This window comes from Centruroides sculpturatus, unplaced genomic scaffold (genome assembly GCF_000671375.1).
Source record: "Centruroides sculpturatus isolate CEXI.00-Female unplaced genomic scaffold, Cexi_2.0 scaffold1753, whole genome shotgun sequence".
Lineage (NCBI taxonomy): Eukaryota > Metazoa > Arthropoda > Arachnida > Scorpiones > Buthidae > Centruroides > Centruroides sculpturatus.
Window position 1 is genome coordinate 92,400 of NW_019392600.1, and position 11,152 is coordinate 103,551.

The window sequence follows — 11,152 nt, forward strand, 5'->3', positions numbered from 1 at the left end:
CATTCTGCTTTACGCTTTCCATCTGTAATCATTTGTGAAAATGGATCACGTTCACTTGGAATTGATGCATTATGTATTTTATTACGAAGATTAGTTTATCCTAATAGACTTGATGATATTTCTGTTTTGTTGGGGAGATCAAAAAATGAACTTTCACGATTTGTGCATGAAACAGTAAATATCATATACAATAGCCATTCCAAATTGTTATTGAATATTGACAAGATAAAACTAACAAGAGAAAAATTAAATTTATTTAGCCAAGTAATAACAGCAAAAGGTGCTCCTTTGACAAATTGTTGGGGGTTTGTAAATGGAACGGCACATCCTATTTGTCGACCAATAACACATCAAAGGGTGGTATTCAGTGGCCATAAACGTATACATTGTTTGAAATTTCAATCAGTGGTTACACCTGATGGTATGATTGCTAATTTATTTGGACCAATAGAAGGAAGACGTCATGACAGTGGAATGTTAAGAGAATCTAATTTGTTAGAGCATTTGGCTGCGATTCCTTATTCTGAGAACGGGACCCAATTTGTTTTATATGGATATTCTGGTTATCCTTTGCATCAACACCTCATTACACCATTCCAAGATGCTAGCTTAACATCCGAGCAACAAGTATTTAATTCCAGGATGAGTTCAGTAAGAGAGTAGTGTGGAATGGGTATTTGGGAAAATAATTCAAATATTTGCTTTTCTAGATTTTAAAAAAATTTGAAATTGTTTCTTCAGCCTGTCGGTAAACTGTATGTTGTTGGTGCACTACTTACAAACTGTCACACTTGCTTATACGGTAGTGCAACATCAGATTATTTTAATTGTTTATCCCCAAATTGGACGAATACTTAGAATGTAATCAATAAATAAATATTTTTTCAATTTTATAAAAATTTTTATTCAATTTTATAACAATTTTTCTTTAATTTTTATTCAAAGTTTTCAAAAGTATTTCTAATAACGCTTGACTTTCTTTTCTCTCTGAATCAAATTTTTCTTTTTCCAGTTTCAGTCGTTCTTTATTTAAATTTAATTCTTCTCGTTTCAACCGATTCTCTCGGTCTCGCTTGCTTCGTAAGTATGAGACAAGAACGTTTTTTCTTCTTTTTTTGTGACATTGGTATCTTCATCTAATAATTAGAAATGTATAACTATTATACAATTGTCGTAATAATTATAATATAAATAATTTTTAAGTTTTTATATTTACCGGATGGAAAGTCGGGAGACGATACTCTTAAAGATGTCATCGCTGCCCAGCAATGGCTGGTGGTTGTGATTTCTCGGATGTTATCCGAGCCTCATATTTTAACTGTTTTATTTCTTGTAGAAGTTGATTACGTTCGGTAAATTCCTCTTCTGTTCCAGCTCTTCGCAAACTGGCTCGATCATTCTGAAAAGAAAACTACGATAAGCTATTTTATGAATACAGCTAGAAAAATGTTATCGACACTTTACATCGCTGGCTAAAAAATTGAATAATTAAAAATTTCTGAATTAAAATCTTCTGTTTCTTCACAATGCTACTCGTAAATGCTTAAATAATCGTTATCTTAATAAAATAGGTCATAATTTTAACTGCAAAGAGAAAAAAAAGAAGTTTAACCGATTTTCTACTCGCCATTCTACACGAAGCCAACGCCGTTATCGACCGCCTAGAATTGCCAGATGGCGGCGCTCGGACCGTCAGCCGTACACGTTTTGGCCGATACGCGTACCTCAACCTCTGTATTTTATACTTGTAAAAATAGGCTCGGTTCCGCAGTCCGTTACCGAAGTATAAGAACGCCATAAATTTTGTTTCTTAAAAATTTAATTCGAAACTATTACTGGAAATATTAATTATTTTTTATTATTATTTTAATTATTTTATCAGNGTCGAGAATAGAGGAAATTGTTCAAGGGGCCGTATCGGTTTGAAGTCTAGCCAATAGGGTTTCTGTGTGGCGAGACGAGGCGCGATGGTATATCCAAGGTACGAAAGGTTGGAGATGGTCGCAACCTTTTCCCTGAAGAATGGTAGACCAGGTATCGGTGTAGTTGTGGATGATCGATTTCTGCATCTGGCATATGAGGTCACGTGCCATGAGAGGTCTCCACCAGGAGCCGATGGGAGTGTCATGGCTAGCGGCTTGATCTGCCTCTTCATTTATGTGGATGCCAACGTGACCACGGTTTACCCGATTTCAAGGGGTGTTGGGTGAGAACTGATAGTTGCAGCTAGGTCAATAATAACCACTGGAGAGGAAAAATTTACGTTGGTGACTGCCTGGAGAACTGATTTGCCATCCGAGACAATGGCTATCGGAGTGTTAAGACGGGCGCTGAGATTAACTGCCCATTGGATGTCGAGAGCCTCCGCACTGAAGACACTGCAGCTCGTGTGTAGTGCCCAAGTTTCCTTGATCGTTTGAGCCGGAAGAACCACTCCAAAGGCCATCCGTAGGTGTGATTTTGAGGCATCTGCCCCAATGAGAGTCCAACCCCGCCAGTTGGTAGAGAGTAGATCATTAAAAAGAGCATTCAAGGCTGCCGGAGGTTGGCTGGAAGCATTTGGAAAGTTGTCAAGACAAATTCTAGGTTGAATGTTTGTGGGGCTCGGGGGTACGTACTTTTGCCGGTAGAGGTGAGAGATGGGTACACCTTCCTGACGAATCAGGGAGAGAACCCTAGAGGCATATGGGACCTGGAAGGGGCGCCAGTGGTAGTAGTCTAGACTGGAGGCTGTGCTGAAAATTTTGTAGAGAGGGCTATAGTGGCCTCTTGAGAGGTGGGTGATGGCGTGCGATATAGCCTTCTGATGCAGCCTAGACTGGAATGGAATATACCCAGACTTGGTATATAAAGATAAGAGTGGAGTAGACTTGGGCACGCCCAATGCTGTGCGAAGGGCTTCGTGGATGGGTTTTTCGATGTGACGGATAGTGGTTGGGGAGCCCCTTCCAGGAGAGGAGCGCCAAATCCCGCCATTGGGCTAAGGACGGTATAGATTAAGCGAAGGAGGTTGGCTCTCCTGGCACTGTTACTACAAGAAGCAAAAAATTTGAGGAGGTAACCAGCACGGGTCACAAGTCTCGTGGGCGTGCCAAGTGAAGTTATGCAAAAAATGAAGTCCGAGGATGCAGAGAGAGGGGCGCTGAGGGATATTACCTGAGTTAAGAGACAAAGTAAGTGAAGGGGGTGGAGTTCGGGAGAAAAGTCGACGGAAGCGCTTTTAGTGGTGGAAAAGGATAAACTCCATGTGGCTGCCCAATGTTCTAGGTGGTCCAGGGCTAATTGCGCTTTGCGAACTGCTTGAGAAGGCCTAGTACTCGAGGTTAGAATGTATAAATCGTCCGTGTAAAGGACGGCAGTGACATGGGGGGGAGAGCAGTCCAAAGGTCTGCCATGTATAATGTAAATAGAATGGGGGCAAGAATGCTTCCCTGGGGGACGCCTTGGATAAAGGCGTGAGGAGATGACAGCACTTCATGCCAACGGACGCGAAAAGAACGATGTAATAGGAATGATTTAAGCCAGGACAAGAGTCTCCCTCCCATATCGAGAAATTCTAATTTAGCTAGGAGTCCTTCTTGGCACACAGAGTCATATGCCTCTTCTAGGTTGAGTGCGACTAGGTACACCCAGTGCTTTCTTGCTTGGGCCACGGCTATATGGTGGTGTAAAGTAATAAGGATCTCTTCTACCCCTCGGTAGGGGAGAAAGCCAAAGTGGTGTTGATGGAAGATATCGGAATGAAAGGTCCATTTATGGATTCAATACAGGATTAGCCGTTCAAATAGTTTTGTGACGTGAGAGGTAAGAGAGATTGGCCTATAAGAGGCATATCGTCGCTGGGTGACCCGGTTTTATGATCGGAACAACGGTAAAAGAGGTCCAGTCTGTGGGGCAGGATCCTGAGGCCCAGAGATCGTTTAAGAGATTAAGGAGGGCTGAGAGGCCCACATTTGGGAGTGTCCGTAAGGCGTGTGTGCTTATGCCATCTGGGCCCGGTGTTGTAGTGTTCTGAAGACGGTGTATGGCCCGGCGGAGTTCGAGGAGATGAAAGGGGGAATCGTCAAACTCTGGGGCCCCTAGCCGGGGATCATCAAGGGGAGCAAAAATGCCCTTTGGGCAGGTACGCCCAAAGAAGGATGCAAAGGCTTCCGCCTGCTGGATGGGACTGAGTAAGTAGTCTGTCGTTTGGATTATATGTTGTGTGGCCGTGATTGCTGGCGGGGATCTCAGTCGACAGAAGATGTGATAGAGTGTGGATGGAGAGGGGGGAGAGGCACACAAATGACCCCACCACTTCCCTACGAGCCTGATGGGACTTCCGACGGAGTTTTGCTCCTAATTGTTTATATTTATCCCATCAGGAGTGAGACGCCCGCCTGCAGGCTAGGCGGAACGCACGACGTTTAAGCGCTCTAAGGCAGCTGCATTCAGGGGTCCACCACGGTGGTTGACCCGAGGAGGGAATGGAGCGAATTATAGTATTAGAGGAAACTGTCTCACGGATAGTGTCTACAAAGGCGTTATACGAGGTGGGAATCGATTCCTCGGTAGTCCAAAGCTGATTGAGGTTATTTGAATAACGACTCCAGTTTGTTGAAAAGTGTAAACGAGGGGTAGTCGTCGGGTTAGGGGTGCTCGAGATAGAGTGATCGAAATAGGAGCATGGTCACTGGTTAAGGTGTCCACGCAAGGGCTCCATAAGGCGGAACCTAGTATATCCGGGGAGCAGAAGGTCAGGTCTATAGCTGATGATCCGTTTGGGTGGAAATAAGTTGGTTCCTCTGAGTTCCAACAGCATAAGTTCATGGTTGAGAACCAGTCGAAGACGGTGCGACCTGTGATGTTTCGGCATTTGCACTTGTTATCCCAATAAGGATAATGAGTGTTCCAGTCCCCGCACACTATGTGAGGGTGGTGATTGCCCCGCAAAAGGGGGTTTAGTGAAACAGCCAAAAGGACGCTGTGTGGGGAATATACATTAACAAGGGAGAGAGGAGCCAGTGAAAAGTATACCAAGGTCTCTTGATATTTGGTGCCAGTGATCTTGGGACCAGGGGGAAGCTGGTGGGCGGGCCACCGGTGGGACACCGCTGTTAGGAGACCCCTTCTTGAGCTGAGGTGCGATCCTGGTGGAAGAGAGTGAATCCTGGAATGGAAAAGACCACTTCAGGAGTTAGCCGTGTCTCCTGTACCAGGATGATGTCTACGGTACTTAGCCAAGACACCGCCAAAAGAAGAGCACGCTTAGAATGAACACCTCTCGTGTTCCAGTGTATCAAGTGGAGATTTTGCAAGTTGCTTGAGGAGTTAGACATTATGCTTGGTGGTATTGGGCGGGTGGCGGCGAAGGTTAGCCTTCTCAGCTGGGGAGGCAATGCAGGGGTCTTCTAGGGGAGTTACTCTTGTGGATCCAGTGGAGTACGTGTGGTCCATGTCCGAATTTGGATCTTCTGAATCGGATGCTGCCAATGGATCGGTGGAACGAGGTTTAGGTCCTTTCTTCTTCTTTGGGAGTTGTGCTGGAGTCAAAGAGCCCATCGGGTGGAAAGAGCACTTACTTGATATGGATACGGTCAGTTCCTTGTCCAGACTCGGCTCACGGAGGGAACCCTGAGTTTGGTTAAGCAGGGTAGGCTGAATGATAGAGCGAAGAAGACTTAACTTCGCGCACAGCTTCTCCACTATGGATTCCAATTGGGAAATACGATTGGTTAGGGTCAAAATGTCATCTGTCTGTCCAATAGTAGAGAGAGCTGGCTGTTTTTTACTACAAGGGGTCCTCTCGGGCAGTTTTGGGGGGGAAGTTGAGGCCACTCTTGCATATGATTTTGGGGAGTTGCTCTGTGGGTGCTTGGCTTCTAGATAAGAGCAGTGCTGGATGGCGCTGAATTTTAACAGGCATGCCTTTTGCTGATGGGCTGGGCAGCGGGGAGAATCCGCAGAATGTTCTCCTCCGCAATGCACACAGCTGGCTGCAGCAGCGGTACATGTGATCCGGTCATGATCAGCCCCGCATGTAATACATTTGTGGTGGCCGCGGCATGTCGTGGGCGAGTGGCCAAAATTGCGGCATCGCTTGCATTGGCGTGGGCGAGGAATATATCGCTCATGGTGATATCGTTGGTAATAGATAGTAACGGATTCCAGCGGGGAGGCACTGGCCACTGAGAAGTAAACCATGGAGATAGGCCCGATGCTATCCCCAACCCGTCATGTAAAACGACGTATCTCTAGGATTGGAAGGTGGGAGTCCGAAAGTATATCGTAAATTTCTTGGGCTGTGATCGACGGATCCACCCCACGAAGGAGATAAGCGTTATGGGCACAGTCCGGGGCCTGATGTCCACAGACTGGTATCCCTGCAATATCTGGAATACAAAGAGCTGCTTCTGCAGCTTGTTGATCCAGAGTTTTGATTATTAGAAGACCATTACGGGAGTAGCGGACATCTAGCAGCAATTCCGGTCGGGGGAAATGCAGTTTGAAGGCCGCGCGAAGCTCAGCCAGACGAAGACGTCGGAGAGGTCCCTGTCCTTCCAGAAAAATCGTATAGATTTGGTCCGAAGGAAGGGACGAACGGATGGAGGAGAGATTCTCCAATTCCGACAGAGGAGAAATAAATCTGAATTCGTCAGAAGTTATGAGTGCATCTGATCCCGATGGTGCTTTTGAAGGCGCTCGCGCGAAGGCTACGCCATTACCGAGTCTGGAGGAAAAGCCACTCCGGCTGAAACAAAGAGGAAAACTCCTACCTGGACAGAGAAGAGGACAAGGAAGAAGATCAGAAGCTAAAGAATAAGGAACTGTAGTAAAGTCGACAAAAGTCGCAGGAAAGAGTTACTTAATTAAAATCACTGAAATCGAGGAACGAAATGTGCACACCAAGATGGCGGTTGAATTTCGCGCCTTTGTCGCGAAAGGGAGTCCAGTATCCTCGTGTTTCTTTATGCAGCGACAGTGTAGCGAAATGACGTCACGAGCAGTGTTGGCCAATTAAAAACCAGTTTCAGTGTGTTCGCTGTAAAGCGCTTCTAGAGCACTGCATAAAGAAACGCGTGGTATTTAAACGAGGCTTAATTTTCTAATTACGAGTGGTTGTTTGTTTCGCGAGCAATAAAATAATTTAAAAATAATTTTTAACGATACAATAGCGACGATTATTATTTTAAAAAGTTTTTTGCTTTTTTATTACCAAAAAAATAAAAATGCTGTTCAAGCAAGTAAAAAATCGTGTGACGTATGGTGGAGATGTGTTGACAGAACGACAGTGCCAAAACTGGTTTACAAAATTTCGTTCTCGCAATTTCAGTATTGAAGATGCACCACGTTATGGATGGCCAATTGAAGCCAATGAAAACAAAATAAAAGGTACCGATTGAAACAAACTGTCGAATAACAACACGTGAAATCACTAAGAGATTAAATTTATCAAATTGAACCATTTATGAGTACTTGAAACAAATTTGTTTCGTTTTAAAGCTCGATATATGAATTCCACGAGTTCTTAGAGAAATGCACTATTTGGTGGGATATTAAGGACATTTTTTTGGAGCTTTTACCAGACAATTTAACAATTGATTCGAAAGTGCACTGCATTCGAGTAAACAAATTGCGTAATATCATCAAACAGAAAAAGCCAGCCAGAATTGATCGACAAAACAGGTGTAGTGTTTTACCACAATAATGTCAAATTTCACACAAGTTTGGTAACTGGTCAGAAACTGTTATAACAGATGGGACGTCCTATCACACCAACCATATTAGCCAGATCGAGCACACTCAGATTATTACTTGTTCCGGTCTGTACAATTTTTTTTAACTGTAAGACATTTACTTGAAATGACAATGTCAAAAATCACTTGGATCGGTTTTTTGTAAGCAACGATCAAAACATTTATGAATGTGAAATCGTGCTACCACCAGAAACGATGACAACAGGTATTTGACCAAAATGGTCAACATATAATTCAATAAAATATTTATTTATCATAAGAATATTGCGTTTTTTTCCACGGAAAAAAACGAACTTACGTTCCGAACAACCCAATAATTACATGGGATATACTAATATACTATAGTCTATTAATAATGTATCTTTTCATACTTTTCAGTTATCCGACAACCCCAGTTCCCAATTGAGTCGGATAATCGATGCTCTACTGTACTTTAATTTTACGATATAATTTTTAATAAATTAGACGTTTTTTCATTATTTATCGTCATTTGTAAGCATTAAATTTCTATGACAATACAGTACCTTATACAAAGTAAAACAAGTTCTTTATTTTTTCTGTGGCAGTGCAATCAATTAGCTGAAAAAATTGGTTATTTGAAATTGTTTCAGCCCGATTATTTTGGATTTTCAACTCTACTGTATATCAAGTTGGCACTACAAAATGTTTCATCTCTGAGAAATTTAATGGTTAAAGTAAATACAGTAGAGCGTCGATTATCCGAAAGTCAATCATCCGAAAGAATTCCAGTCGGCAAATTTAAATTTTCGCCAGTGCTGTGGCGCTGCAATCTTTGGCTATGTCTTGGGCTACTCAAATATTTTACGTTTTTGATACTAAATTAATTTCTGAAGTATAACTTTTTATTGTTTTTATATTTTTCAATATATTTATTTCGTTCGTTCAAAATAAAAAAATAATTTTTAACGATACAATAGTCTTCGTTAGGCTTAACAGCGACGAAAATTCAACGCGAAGCGACACGCAACGGAGAAAAATTTCAACATGGGATAAATTATTTTTTCGTACATAATCGGTTATCCGAATCATCGATCTTCCGAACCCGTTCCCAATTGATTCGGATAATCGACGCTCTACTGTAATTTGAATAAAAAAACTGTATTTGGGACAAGACTATGTCTCGGAGATTCGCTACTGAGTGTAATCACTTTGACGTTGAAGTGGGTCTCGTTCTCATTCTCCAATCTTCTTCGGTATCGTTCAGACTTCGCCGCCCATCTCCACCATGCATTTTCGGTGAATTTCTTTCCGTTGCCTGTCGGCCCGGGTTGAATTTTTACCACGTCTTCAGCGGCGTGGCTAAAATCTGTACGTGGCTCGTCCTACCTTGTCCGTCAAGTCCACGTCTTTTGTTCTGCTGGTAATTTGTATCGGCAACGCGATATTTACAGTAGCGTCGAGATATAATATAAATCCAAGATCGCGCGGCTGTCGACTCGAAAGGTTAACTAAATGAAGTAAAAAGATCTCTTCTCGTTAGAGTTTAGGAGCAAAGTGAAATCAAAAGGCGAAGGTCACGCGCAGGCGCCCTCAGTCCTAAGGTCAGAGTTCACTTCTTAGAATGACTGCGGGTGGTACTCTCCCTTACCTGACTTCGGTGGGGTGAGGTGGCTGTCTTGCCTTTTGTAGAAGAGGGTCGCCATTTTGTATTTTATTTTGACACGATTCTCGGTCCTCCGACTACCTACGAGTCTGGAGTTTTTATGCGCAAATGATTTGGGCACCTAATACTCTGTGCCAAATATCAACTCTCGAAATGTACTCCTTCATACCTCTATGCTGATAAGAATGGGTGGCAGTAGATTTTATAAACAAGACATAGTCTTGTCAATAATGTAATGCAAGTTTTGAATTGGTAATTGCAAGTCAGGTGAATATGTTGCCATTTAACTATGCTTCCAGACACCTACTTCATCAGAACTATGAATTCATATATGTATATACAGTAGAGCATCGATTATCCGACTCAATTGGGGACTGGGGTTGTCGGATAACCGAAAAGAATGAAAAAAATACATTATTAGTATAGTATATTAGTATATCCCATGTAATTAGTATATTAGTATATCGTTATCCTACTTCGCGTTGAATTTTCATCGATGTTAAGCCTAACAAATTTTTTTAAAACATATTAATCGTCGCTATTGTGTCGTTAAAAATTATTTTTAAATTATTTTATTGCTCACGAAACAAACAACCACTCGTAATTAGAAAATTAAGTCTCGTTTAAATACTGGCCGCCCTTCAATGGTCGAGTCGTCGTTGCCAGCTAAAAAACGCAAAAATTTAACAAATATAATATTAAAGTAGCCAAGATGTAGCCAAATATTGTAGCGCCACATCACTAGCAGACATTAGAATTTGATGACTAGAACGCGGTCGGTTAACCGATGTGACAGTTGATCGGGGGTCGGATAATCGATGCTCTACTGTATATCATACTGTTATTTTTCAATTCAGAAGGAATGCTCTGAGCTAGACTGATATGGGAGTTGTATATGCTGTATGTTGTTTATTAATGTACAAGACAGTAGAGAGGTTGAGGCGCACGTATTTAGCCCAAAACGTGTACGGCTAATGGGTGAGCGCCGCCATCTGGCAGTTCTGGACCGTCCATAATGGCGTTTGCTACGCGTAGCTAGGCGAGTACACGATCGGCTTAAACGTCTTCATTTTTTTTGCGTTTGGGGTTAAAATTATGATTTCTTTTATTAAAATAACGATTACTTAAGCATTTATGAATAACATTGTAAAGAAACAGACGATCTTAATCCAAAAATTATTTAATTATCTAATACAAGCAGACCCGGTCACGCGTTGTTGTGGCTCAAAATGTATCTATTATAAATGTATAACACTTCCCCCGTGGGGGGAAAATTTTTCGAAAAATTTCTTTTTAGTGTACATTCTCTCGACGTACCCTATTAAAACGCAAAAAAACCGCATCTAAAATAGTATAAATAGAAGCAGATTTCTTTACGGTAAGCCTTAATCCTAACCATCTCCCTTCAGTGGGGTTGAATTTCGACACGTATATTATATTAAAACACGTGCGCATTCGAATGCGGCGTTGTATCAAAATTTCAAAGGAATCGGTAGGAACAAACGAACATTACATTTTTATTTATATAATTAGATAGAAGATGATCCGCTTTACTTCATTTTCACAGAAAAGCGTAATGCCTGGCAGAAAAGCAAACTTAGGGCGTCGTACTCGTAGCGCCATCTGTTGGACATAAAGCCTTAACCTAGATTATATTTTTAAATTTATATGAATGTTTAACGGAATAATATACAGCCTATGTCCACCCCGAAGTTCCATTCTAAATATTGGTGAAAGAATTTTTGAAATCGGATGAGTAGTTTCGGAGATTACCTGCTGCAAACAAACTTAC

General features: G+C 42.0%; 1 protein-coding gene and 1 pseudogene across 1 annotated transcript; one reads left to right on the top strand and one right to left on the bottom strand.

Annotated features, from left to right (window-relative positions):
- The first annotated feature begins 15 nt into the window (after positions 1-15).
- On the top strand, positions 16-964 carry LOC111617644 (annotated as a pseudogene).
- A 939-nt stretch (positions 965-1,903) lies between these two features.
- LOC111617645 lies at positions 1,904-6,183 on the bottom strand. Its single transcript, XM_023358917.1, has 2 exons — positions 5,404-6,183; positions 1,904-2,980 (listed from the first exon to the last, which is right to left on the bottom strand). Exons 1-2 carry the CDS (start codon positions 6,181-6,183, stop codon positions 2,183-2,185), a joined length of 1,578 nt encoding a protein of 525 aa, XP_023214685.1. The 3' UTR covers positions 1,904-2,182.
- Between the last annotated feature and the right edge of the window lie 4,969 nt (positions 6,184-11,152).

Excerpts from the sequence above, each read along its gene's own strand:
- LOC111617645 (XM_023358917.1), bottom strand. The coding sequence starts at position 6,183 with ATGGTTTACTTCTCAGTGGCCAGTGCCTCCCCGCTGGAATCCGTTACT. Across the intron at positions 2,981-5,403 it reads ACTCCACTGGATCCACAAGA|CCCAATGGCGGGATTTGGCG; the intron begins GTAACTCCCCTA and ends TACCGTCCTTAG.